The 13,066-nt window shown below is 43.7% G+C and overlaps 1 protein-coding gene across 1 annotated transcript; it reads left to right on the top strand.

The window, feature by feature from the left end:
• Positions 1 to 9,940: 9,940 nt before the first annotated feature.
• On the top strand, positions 9,941 to 12,382 carry FFAR2 (free fatty acid receptor 2). The gene has a single exon (XM_003420800.3). It carries the CDS (start codon positions 11,393 to 11,395, stop codon positions 12,380 to 12,382), a length of 990 nt encoding a protein of 329 aa, XP_003420848.1. The 5' UTR covers positions 9,941 to 11,392.
• The last annotated feature ends 684 nt before the right edge of the window (positions 12,383 to 13,066 follow it).

Below are 13,066 nucleotides of genomic sequence, written 5' to 3'. Positions count from 1 at the left end.
AACAGAATTGAAAAGTGAGATAGACACCTCCACAATTATAGTAGGAGACTTCAACACACCACTTTCGGAGAAGGACAGGACATCCATCAAGAAGCTCAATAGAGACACGGTAGACCTACTTACAACAATCAACCAACTTGACCTCATTGACTTATACAGAACTCTCCACCCAACTGCTGCAAAGTATACTTTTTTTTCTAGCTCACATGGAACATTCTCTAGAATAGACCACATATTAGGTCATAAAACAAACCTTTGCAGAGTCCAAAACATCAAAATATTACAAAGCATCTTCTCAGACCACAAGGCAATAAAACCAGAAATCAATAACAGAAAAACTAGGGAAAAGAAATCAAATACTTGGAAAATGAACAATACCCTCCTGAAAAAAGACTGGGTTATAGAAGACATCAAGGAGGGAATAAGGAAATTCATAGAATGCAACAAGAATGAAAATACTTCCTATCAAAACCTCTGGGACACAGCAAAAGCAGTGCTCAGAGGCCAATTTATATCGATAAATGCACACCTACAAAAAGAAGAAAGAGCCAAAAGCAGAGGACTGTCCCTACAACTTGAACAAATAGAAAGTGAGCAACAAAAGAACCCATCAGGCACCAGAAGAAAACAAATAATAAAAATTAGAGCTGAACTAAATGAATTAGAGAACAGAAAGACAATTGAAAGAATTAACAAAGCCAAAAGCTGGTTCTTTGAAAAAATTAACAAAATTGATAAACCATTGGCTAGACTGACTAAAGAAATACAGGAAAGGAAACAAATAACCCGAATAAGAAACGAGAAGGACCACATCACAACAGAACCAAATGAAATTAAAAGAATCATTTCAGATTACTATGAAAAATTGTACTCTAACAAATTTGAAAACCTAGAAGAAATGGATGAATTCTTGGAAAAACACTACCTACCTAAACTAACACATTCAGAAGTAGAACAACTAAATAGACCCATAACAAAAAAAGAGATGGAAAAGGTAATCAAAAAACTTCCAACAAAAAAAAGCCCTGGCCCGGACAGCTTCACTGCAGAGTTCTACCAAACCTTCAGAGAAGACTTAACACCACTACTACTGAAGGTATTTCAAAGCATAGAAAATGACGGAATACTACCCAACTCATTCTATGAAGCCACCATCTCCCTGATACCAAAACCAGGTAAAGACATTACAAAAAAAGAAAATTATAGACCTATATCCCTCATGAACATAGATGCAAAAATCCTCAACAAAATTCTAGCCAATAGAATCCAACAACACATCAAAAAAATAATTCACCATGATCAAGTGGGATTTACACCAGGTATGCAAGGCTGGTTTAATATCAGAAAAACCATTAATGTAATCCATCACATAAATAAAACAAAAGATAAAAACCACATGATCTTATGAATTGATGCAGAAAAGGCATTTGACAAAGTCCAACACCCATTTATGATAAAAACTCTCACCAAAATAGGAATTGAAGGAAAATTCCTCAGCATAATAAAGGGCATCTATGCAAAGCCAACAGCCAACATCACTCTAAATGGAGAGAACCTGAAAGCATTTCCCTTGAGAACAGGAACCAGACAAGGATGCCCTTTATCACCGCTCTTATTCAACATCGTACTTGAAGTCCTGGCCAGGGCAATTAGGCTAGTCAAAGAAATAAAGGGTATCCGGATTGGCAAGGAGGAAGTAAAGTTATCACTATTTGCAGATGACATGATCTTATACACAGAAAACCCTAAGGAATCCTCCAGAAAACTACTGAAACTAATAGAAGAGTTTGGCAGAGTCTCAGGTTATAAAATAAACATACAAAAATCACTTGGATTCCTCTACAGCAACAAAAAGAACACCGAAGAGGAAATAACCAAATCAATACCATTCACAGTAGCCCCCAAGAAGATAAAATACTTAGGAATAAATCTTACCAAGGATGTAAAAGACCTATACAAAGAAAACTACAAAGCTCTACTACAAGAAATTCAAAAGGACATACTTAAGTGGAAAAACATACCTTGCTCATGGATAGGAAGTCTTAACATAGCAAAAATGTCTATTCTACCAAAAGCCATCTATACATATAACGCACTTCCGATCCAAATTCCAATGTCATATTTTAAGGGGATAGAGAAACAAATCACCAATTTCATATGGAAGAGAAAGAAGCCCCGGATAAGCAAAGCATTACTGAAAAAGAAGAAGAAAGTGGGAGGTCTCACTCTACCTGATTTCAGAACCTATTATACAGCCACAGTAGTCAAAACAGCCTGGTACTGGTACAACAACAGGCACATAGACCAATGGAACAGAATTGAGAACCCAGGTATAAATCCATCCACGTATGAGCAGCTGATATTTGACAAAGGACCAGTGTCAGTTAATTGGGGAAAAGATAGTCTTTTTAACAAATGGTGCTGGCATAACTGGATATCCATTTGCAAAAGAATGAAACAGGTCTCATACCTCACACCATGCACAAAAACTAACTCCAAGTGGATCAAAGACCTAAACATAAAGACTAAAATGATAAAGATCATGGAGGAAAAAATAGGGACAACCCTAGGAGCCCTAATACAAGGCATAAACAGAATACAAAACATTACCAAAAATGATGAAGAGAAACCCGATAACTGGGAGCTCCTAAAAATCAAACACCTATGCTCATCTAAAGACTTCACCAAAAGAGTAAAAAGACCACCTACAGACTGGGAAAGAATTTTCAGCTATGACATCTCCGACCAGCGCCTGATCTCTAAAATCTATATGATTCTGTCAAAACTCAACCACAAAAAGACAAACAACCCAATCAAGAAGTGGGCAAAGGATATGAACACACACTTCACTAAAGAAGATATTCAGGCAGCTAACAGACACATGAGAAAATGCTCTCAATCATTAGCCTTTAGAGAAATGCAAATTAAAACTACGATGAGATTCCATCTGACTCCAACAAGGCTGGCATTAATCCAAAAAACAGAAAATAATAAATGTTGGAGAGGCTGCGGAGAGATTGGAACTCTTATACACTGCTGGTGGGAATGTAAAATGGTACAACCACTTTGGAAATCTATCTGGCGTTACCTTAAAAAGTTAGAAATAGAACTGCCATACAACCCAGAAATCCCACTCCTCAGAATATACCCTAGAAAAATAAGAGCCTTCACACAGATATATGCACACCCATGTTTACTGCAGCTCTGTTTACAATAGCAAAAAGTTGGAAGCAACCAAGGTGTCCATCAACGGATGAATGGGTAAATAAATTGTGGTATATTCACACAATGGAATACTACGCATCGATAAAGAACAGTGACGAATCTGTGAAACATTTCATAACATGGAGGAACCTGGAAGGCATTATGCTGAGCGAAATTAGTCAGAGGCAAAAGGACAAATATTGTATAAGACCACTATTATAAGATCTTGAGAAATAGTAAAAACTGAGAAGAACACATACTTTTGTGGTTACGAAGCGGGGAGGGAGGGAGGGAGGGAGAGAGAGGGTTTTTTATTGATTAATCAGCAGATAAGAACTGCTTTGGGTGAAGGGAAAGACAACACTCAATACATGGAAGGTCAGCTCAATTGGACTGGACCAAAAGCAAAGAAGTTTCTGGGATAAAATGAATGCTTCAAAGGTCAGCAGAGCAGGGGCAGGGGTCTGGGGAACATGGTTTGAGGGGACTTCTAAATCAATTGGCAAAATAATTCTATTATGAAAACATTCTGCATCCCACTTTGAAATGTGGCGTCTGGGGTCTTAAATGCTAACAAGCGGCCATCTAAGATGCATCGATTGGTCTCAACCCACCTGGAGCAAAGGAAAAGGAAGAACATCAAGGTCACATGACAACTAAGAGCCCAAGAGACAGAAAGGGCCACATGAACCAGAGACCTACATCATCCTGAGACCAGAAGAACTAGATGGTGCCCGGCCACAATCGATGACTGCCCTGACAGGGAGCACAGCAGAGAACCCCTGAGGGAGCAGGAGATCAGTGGGACGCAGACCCCAAATTCTCATAAAAAGACCATACTTAATGGTCTGACTGAGACTAGAGGAATCCCGGCAGCCATGGTCCCCAGACCTTCTGTTGGCACAGGACAGGAACCATCCCCGAAGACAACTCATCAGACATGAAAGGGACTGGACAGTGGGTGGGAGAGAGATGCTGATGAAGAGTGAGCTATTTGTATCAGGTGGACACTTGAGACTGTGTTGGCAACTCCTGTCTGGAGGGGGGATGGGAGGATAGAGAGAGAGGGAAGCCGGCAAAATTGTCACGAAAGGAGAGACTGAAAGGGCTGACTCAAGAGGGGGAGAGCAAGTGGAAGTACGGAGTAAGATGTATGTAAACTTATATGTGACAGACTGATTGGATTTGTAAACATTCACTTGAAACTTAATAAAAGTTAATTAAAAAAAAAAGTCAGAGGTTTGAACCCACCAGCTGCTCTGCAGGAGATTAAAAAAAAAAGTTTTTGTCGAGTAGATGCCAACTCATGGTGATGCCATGTGTGTCAGAGTAGAGCTGTGCTCTGTAAGGTTTTCAATGGCTGATTTTTTTTTTTAGAAGTAGAGCACAAGGCCTTTCTTCCACACCTAGGTTAGTATTTGATTAAATAACCATAGTCTAGCCAAGCTGACACATAAAACCAACCATCACAGCAAGTGAATCAGTGAAATTATTACACAAATAGCCTTGAATATGCTTTCATTTACTTTTTTAAATCATGAAAAATATAATTCAAAATAATCTCTTTGATTTTGAGAAGTTATTCACAAAATATTTATATTAATCTCTTGATTCCAGATGATAGAAACCTTGTTTCAGCTGATTAAGCAAAAACAAAAATTTATTGTAATTAAAGAATGAGGGGATAAAGTGACTTCTGGAATGGCCTGATCCAGGTGTTCAAATGGTATCGGTCAGCTATTTCCATGTTTCAGCTCTGCTTTCCTATGCCAGCTTCGTTCTCAGGCAAGCTCTCCCCAAGTGGTGGCAAAGATGGCTTCCTGAAGCTCCAGACTTACATTCCATGAGCTTAACCACAATGTGGAAGAGAATGCTTCTACCCAAATCACTCCAAAAGAGTCTAGAAAAGACTGACTGTAGATAGACTGACTTGCATATGAGCCTGGGTCTGGGTCACATGCCCTTCTCTGTAGCTGGAATGGGGTCAGACCCATCTATGTTGTATGGACTGAGAGTGGTTGACTAGAGGAAAGTTGGTGTTACCAGAAGGAGGAATGGATGCTGGGCAGGCAAGAGAAATAGGAATCCACTCACAATAGACCATAACAAGAAAAAGATCCCAGCACAGTGGCTGATCCCTTCCTGTGTGGCCAGCTGGATACTAGTGGATTTCTCTGCTCTTGAAAAAATGACCAGTCCTGCTTGATGCCTTCCACTTCACCTAATCCCTCCACCAATTCATCTCTTAAGCCCCCATTCAGTTGTCTTGATGTTTTACTATTCTGACTTCACCTCTTCACTGGGAATGAATTCCTCATCTTCTCTTCAGCTGGGGTACCTATCGTCACTTGGGTCTTTCTTTCTTTTCCTTCTGTAGGTGAGATTTTCGGGTGCCCTCCTCTTTTTTTTTTCTTTTTTTACATTCTTCCTCTTTTTAGGTGACTGTCTAGTTTACCAAGCATGATGTCCTTCTCCCAGGACTGGTCCCTCCTGATAACATGTCTGAAGCACATGAGATGAAGTCTCGCCATTTAAAGAACTCGTAGAAGTCAATAACACGAAAGTAACTCACTTTTTTTAATGGACAAAATATTTAAACAGACACTTCACAAACGAAAATATACAAGTGGCCAGTAAGGACATGAAAAAATGCTCAACATCAATATTCATCAGAGAAATACAAATTAAAACTCCAGTGGCATACCACAACCCATTCAGTAGAAGGCTAAAATTTAAGAGTAACGAATACCAAGTGTTGGAAGGGATATGCAGCAACCGGAACTCTCATGCGGTGCTGGTCGGAATAGTAAATGGTACAGCCACTTTGGAAAACTGGCAGTTTCTTTAAAAGTTTTTTTTTTTTAATTTACCATACAACCCAGCCAATATATATCTAGGTATGTGCCAAGAAAATTGAAAATATTTATTCACACAAAGACTGAAACAGGAATGTTCATAACAGCTTTATTCACAATAACCAAAAACCGAAGGAAAAAAAAACCCAAATGTCCATCAACAGGTGAATGGATAAGTAAAATATGGAATATCATAAAGTAGAATACTATTCAGCAATAGAAAAGATGTTGAGAGAACATATAATTGGGTCCAGGAGGTCACAGAGGGCTTTCTTAAGGATGTTAGTGGATATCTGAAAGAAGACTAGGAATTAACTGTGGAGGCTGGAGTGGGTAATGAAAAATAAAGAGCGTTTCAAGCAGAGCCTGGTCCAAAGGCCCTGCGGCAGAAGGAAACGTGGCTGATTCACAGGGATGAAAGATGGTCTTGCTTAGAGATCAAAGAGGGAGGACAATGATATGAGCCGAGACCAGAACCTGGCAAGAGCAAGGCCAGGCAGGACCTTATAGGCCTTGTTAAGGACTTTTATATTTATCGTAAAAGCAATGAAAAATTCCTGAAAGAGTCTTAAACAAGAGGATGACAAAATTGATTAACATTTTAAAAATGATCCTTCTAACTGCACTATGGAGTCCCTGGGTGGTACATACAGTTAACTTGCTCGCCGCTAACGGAAAGGTTGGAGGCTCAAATCCACTCAGAGGTGCCTTAAAAGAAAGGTCTGGCACTATACTTTTAAAAAATCAGCCACTGAAAACCCTAAGAGGCACAGTTCTTCTGACACACGCTGAGTCGCCGGGAGTCGGAGTCAGCTTGACAGCAACCGGTTAACTACGGATGGAGAATTGTCGCCGAGTGCGAGGCTGGTCACGGCTTCTGCCAAAACCCGGGTAAGAGATGATGTGGTTCGCGCTGAGACGGGAAGGGGGATAAGAAGCAAGATGGGTGAATTCAGCGAGTATTTGGGAGTATATGAGATTGCATACTTGGAATAAGGAAGAAAAAAAAAAAGGAAGAAGATGGTATTAAAATTGACTCTAAGATTTTGGCTCAGAGGATGGGGTGGGAAGAGACTTTATTCACCAAGCCAGGGGATACTGGAAGAAGGCCAACTTTGCTGGGGAAGATCTGAGGTCAGCTCTGGATGCACTGAGTCTGGGATGCCTGGGAGACATCCAAATAGTAATGTGTAGGCACTTGGACATATGGACACACGTGGAGCTCACAGGCATCCAGGATGGAGACACAGAATTGGGCGTTACAAAGACAGTGGCTGAAGCTGTAGAAATGGATGCAATAGACTAAGGGGAGAGCATAGGATGCGGACAGGAAAGAATAGGATGCGGACAGGAAAGAACCAAGTCTTATTATTGTTAGTTGCCATCGAGTTGATTCCAACTCATGGCAACCCCACGTATGCAGAGTGGAACTTCTCCATAGGGTTTTCAAGGCTGTGATCCTTCAGAAGCAGATCACCACACCTGTCTTCCAAGGTGCTTCTGGGTGGGTTTGAACTCCCAACCTTTCAGCTGGTAGTCAGGCGCTTAACCGTTTGTGCCACCCAGGGACTCCAGAATCAAGTCTTAAGGAACTCCAATATCTGAAGGATGGCTAGGGGAAGGTAAGCCAGTGAGGGAAATTAAGAAGTGACCAAATTAAAGGGAGGGAAAGCAGGGGAGGATAACATATCAGAATTCAGGAAAAGAGTGTTTCAAGAAGAGTGTAGAAATTATGTTGAACGCTAACAAATTTTTTTTCGAAGTGCTGAATTTATCAGCAAAGAAGTCACTGTTAACCTTAGGAAGAGCTGGACTTTAGGAAGAGTAGATCCTATGAAAAAACGAGGATGGAAGCCAGATTGTAGAGGACCGAGGAGTGACTGAGAAACAAAGAAGTGGAGACAGTATTTTTTTTTTAGATAATGGATTCAACTTCCTATTATAACAAGCTGGGTTATAGTTATGATGAGAGAAATCCAAACTTGGATGAGATTGTGAAAGATAACACTTATGTAAAAACTTACCCCTTTGAATTCAGACAGAGAAGTTGTGTTTCTTTCTCCTGTGACATAAGTGAGCATCGAGAATCACCAGTTCAAAAGTCACCTTTATTATTTCACCTCCATAACAAGGAAAGCCATGAACACGGGAGAGGGCTTTAGTTGGAGTGTCTTCAACGCAGGTGACACACTACAGTGACAGAAGAAAGGCATGAAACGGGGAGCGGGGGAGAACGCACCGGGATAAAGCAGTTCTACTCCTCAACACCTGTTTCCTAGTAAGTTTCCATTTGGTAATTAAGTTCAGACTTTCATGGCTATTTATAAAAAGTCATAAAAGCAAAGTGGCAACAAATAAACTTGGTAGAAAGCAACAGAGAAGGGTCTCTTCCTTCATTTCCCTTTTATCTGGAAAATGTGTATGTGTGCTGGGGGAAGGAGGTGAATGGAGAAATACAACTCTTTGGCTCTAGGAGAGAGTAAAACTGAAGAGAAAGGAAAGCTAAATATCTAGATACCTGGACCCGAGGCTTCTGGGTCATAAAAATAATGGAGGTGTGAATGAATGAGCAAACAAAACAAACCAGAAGGAGTAGATATGGCCTAAGATAAGAAAAGAAAAGAATGGAGATTCTGTGATCAGTCATCAAGCCACAAAAGGCAAAACAGAGACCCCTTCCCTGGGTCAGGATGTAAACATCTTCAGACTATTCCTCAAGCATTTGTTTTAAAAGGACTTTGAGGAGCTTCTGGGGTTATGGTGCCTAACCTGTTCATTCATACATCAGGCAGGGGGAACTAGTGGGAAAAGAACAAGAGTGGTTCAGAGGTGAGGCCCAGTGCATAGCGAGAGAAAAGATATGGGGGAAAGGAATGGAGCCTGAGCAACCACTCCATACAAAGAATCACACAGGCACATCCAAACCCACTGCTGTTGAGTTGATTCCGACTCATAATGACCCTATAGGGCAGAGTAGAACTGCCCCATAGGGTTTCCAAGGAGCAGCTGGTGGATTCGAACTGCCAACCTTTTGGTTAGCAGCCATAGCTCTTAACCACTGTGCCACCAGGGCTCCGCACAGGGACATCAGGCCTCCTGAATTCCCGGCACTTTCCCAAGTAAAATGGCATGTTAGTACCCTGAGTCTCTAAATATTTTACTAAGTGGCTCAACCTCTATGAAGGTGTCCAACAAGCAGGGGCCACTTATGGGCATCTATTAGGTGCTGTGCACTGGCCTTTTTGTTTTACATGTACTAGCTCATTTAATCTTCACAGAAATCCTGGTATGCATGTGAAAGCTGGACAATGAATAAGGAAGACTGAAGAAGAATTGACACCTTTGAATGGCGGTGTTGGCAAAGAATATTGAATATACCATGAACTACCAAAAGAACAAATGAATCTGTCTTGGAGGAAGTACAGCCAAAATGTTCCTTAGAAGTGAGGATGACAAGACTACGTCTCACGTACTTTGGACATATTATCAGGAAGGGACAGTCCTTGGAGAAGGACATCATGCTTGGTAAAGGAGGGGGTCAGTGAAAAAAGAGGAAGACCTTCAATGAGATGGATTGACAGTGGCTGCAACAATGGGCTCAAGCATAACAATGTGAGGATAGCGCAAGAACGGGCAATGTTTTGTTCTGTTGTACATAGGGTTGCTATGAATCGGAGCCGACTAGACAGCGCCTAACAACAACACTTGACTGACAAGAAAACTGAAGTTCATAAAATCTGCCCCACGGTCATACAGCACATCAATGAAGGTTCTGGGGTTTGAACACATGTCTGCAAGACTCCAAATCCCATGCTATTTCCACCATAGCATTATGCAGCCTGGGAGAAACTAATCTGTTTCCACTGAGAGGGCAGGGGGTAGAGTTGGGGGGTCGATGACAGGACACCATGTGAAGGACTGAAGATTGAAGAATGTCAATTCTTGCCTGAGAATGGGTAGGATTACAGAAGAAACCACCTAGAAAAGAGAAGACACTCTGACTTGGGAAATGGAAAAATGCCTGGGATAAAAAATTCAGAAGTTAGGGACAGAAAATCTGAGTTTGGAAGTCAGCGTGAGAATATCTAGAGGCAGAATGAAGAGACTGGGTCCCCTTGCTTTGGCGTTGAGAGGAGACAGTGCTCAATACTGACTTTCCTCTCTCTGGTCGTGTGACTTGTGTTGATATAAAAGCTTTCTGTCAGCCAGGTTCCCTACAATTCTTTCCTCTGTGAAATGGGTAGCAGTGGCTAAAACTCTGTTCTTCTTTCTCAGAAGCATACAGACTGGCCCTGAAGACTAAGCCCAAGAAGCCACCTGCTGGGAGCAAAGACAAGGCAAGGCAGCTAGCTTAGTGCTTGTTCTCTGGGAAGTGAGGTTGGGATCAGAATCACAGGGGATGGTTTTGGGGGGCTGGAGGAAGTCTGTCAGAAATGGAAATGTAAAGATCATACCCAGAGATAGGAGCCAGTGTGGTGGCAGAGAAACATGGATGGGCATTCAAAACTGGAGAGAGGATGGAGGGGCAAACTGAGTCCCCCTAGTAAGAAGAGAAATTCTTCAGTTTAGAGTCAAAACAACAGTCTCAGGTCCCAGATACTGCCATGGGCTTCTCTGATATTTCTCTAATGTGCTTTGGGGAAAAGCCCAAAAGGATAGCGCTGGCTTAAACTTCCTCCCTGCCACTCCTTTCTTAAGCTTCACTTGCTTGCCTTTTTCAGTAGAATCCCAGAGTCTGGTGTTGGACAAGGGTGGAAAAGGTGGAGGAGAGCCTGTGTTCTGCAAAAGGGGAGGAGAAGGAGGTAGGGAGAAGGGGTAGGGGTGCTGGGCACCTGATTCCTGCGAGTGAGGCAGGGTCCTGAAGACAGGCAGCTCTGGGTTTCCCATGCCCAGATTCTCATAGTCCTGGTTGAATGAGAGAGGCCTCCTACAGCTATCTCCTTGGTGCCATGTGGCTTGCCTTTCACTCCAGCAGGTCTGTGACTGAGAAAGGGACTTAGTGAAGTTGGAAACTGATAGCAGTAACTTCCTGTGTCTGTGAGGGTAGGAGGAGAAAGGTTGAGGAAACTGGAGGGGGAATTCCCTTGGGAAGCCAGGGGTTGATCTCCCCCAGAGACACGTGATGGCAAATGTAATAACTACTGCTTAATATCCCGCCCAAGGCAAAGTCAATAATTGCTTTGGGCAGCTCGGGCAGGTGGTGTGAGCAAGCAGTGGAGGCAGCAAAAAGCCTTGGCCTGGGAAAGGGATACTGCTGGGGGGGATGCGTGGATCCTGAACGACGCTGTGACAGGGGCCTCCTGACCTTGGCTTTTCAATCCTCCAGGACGGACATGTCAGAATTTCGCAACTCCTTGATCCTCACAGCCTACATCATCATCTTCCTCACTGGTCTCCCCGCCAACCTCCTGGCGCTGCGGGCCTTCGTGGGGCGGGTCCGCCAGCCCCACCCTGCCCCCGTCCACATCCTCCTGCTCAGCCTGACGCTGGCAGACCTGCTGCTGCTGCTGCTGCTGCCCTTCAAGATCATTGAGGCCGCTCAGGGCCTCCAGTGGCATCTGCCTGTGGTGCTCTGCGCCCTCACAGGCTTCGGCTTCTACAGCAGCATCTACTGCAGCACATGGCTCCTTGCAGGCATCAGCATCGAGCGCTACCTGGGAGTGGCTTTTCCGGTGCAGTACAAGCTCTCCCGCCGGCCGCTGTATGGAGTGATTGCTGCTCTGGTCGCCTGGATCATGTCCTTTGGTCATGGCACCATTGTGATCGTCGTTCAGTACTTGAACTCGACCCCGCAGGCCACGAATGAGAGCATGTTTGTCTGCTATGAGAATTTCTCCAAAGAGCAACAGGACGTGGTGCTTCCCGTGCGGCTGGAGCTGTGCCTCGTCCTCTTCTTCGTCCCCATGGTGGTGACCATCTTCTGCTACTGGCGCTTTGTGTGGCTCATGCTCACCCAGCCCCATGTGGGGACCCAGAGGCGGCGCCGAGCTGTGGGGCTGGCTGTTGTGACACTTCTCAACTTCCTGGTGTGCTTTGGGCCTTATAACGTCTCTCACCTGGTGGGGTTTCACACTGGAAAAAGCCCAGCATGGCGAATGGAAGCCGTGGTATTCAGTTCACTCAACGCCTCTCTAGACCCCTTGCTTTTCTATTTCTCCTCCTCAGCGGTGCGCAGGACCTTCAGCAAAGGACTGCAGGTGCTGCGGGACCAGGGCTCGTCCCTGCTGGGCTGCAGGTGCAGACAGACAGACGAGGTGACCCATGGGGACAGATGCGTGAACCACGCAGAGGGAATGCCAAGTTGTGACTTCGTCAAAGGCTAGTGGCTCCCCTGGGCCTTCAGAGGCACTCTGAGGTCTTGGTTATGTATGGATTGGGTAGGCTGGGAGAGGGGAGCATGGGGGTTCTTGTTCCAGATTTAGGAACCCTTAGACCCCACCCATTCCTGGGACTTTGTTGTAAGAAGCGCCCAGCTTTGTGAAAACCTCTCTCACCAACTTGGTATCCTCCTCAAAGGAGCATGGCTCAAGGACAAAAGAAGACATGCTTAGGCGTAAAAGCACTATCAGACTAGGGCTTTGGAGGCAATGTAGCGAGTTCGAATTCTGCTCTTACAAGGCAGTTGGCAATAAAGCACAGAGTCCTAAAGCAATCTTAGAAACAACACCTAGACACAAGTCTAGGTGTTGATGCCGGAAAGAAGCCAATGGGAAGGAGATGGGAAAGAAATACTAAATGAAGCCAAAGAAGACTCCGAAAGGTCAGAGAAAAGTGTTCTAGAAGGGAAGGCCAGGGGCTTGGACCTCTAATGGACTGGGCTTGCAGTGTATCAATTTGACTGCTGCTTTGTATGCGTGCTCCAGTCATTGATGTATGTATTCTACCTCTCTCATTTAACCGGGAGCTGCCTGAGGTCTGGGCTTGTTATCTTCCTCCATGGCACCCCACACTGGCCAGGGCATGTTCTGGCACCCGTCAGTCAGAAGTTGACACTGACCAGCACAGGG

This window comes from Loxodonta africana, chromosome 11 (genome assembly GCF_030014295.1).
Source record: "Loxodonta africana isolate mLoxAfr1 chromosome 11, mLoxAfr1.hap2, whole genome shotgun sequence".
Classification (NCBI taxonomy): domain Eukaryota; kingdom Metazoa; phylum Chordata; class Mammalia; order Proboscidea; family Elephantidae; genus Loxodonta; species Loxodonta africana.
Note: the sequence above shows the minus strand (reverse complement) of the source record. Positions and strands in the feature narration are given on the sequence as shown.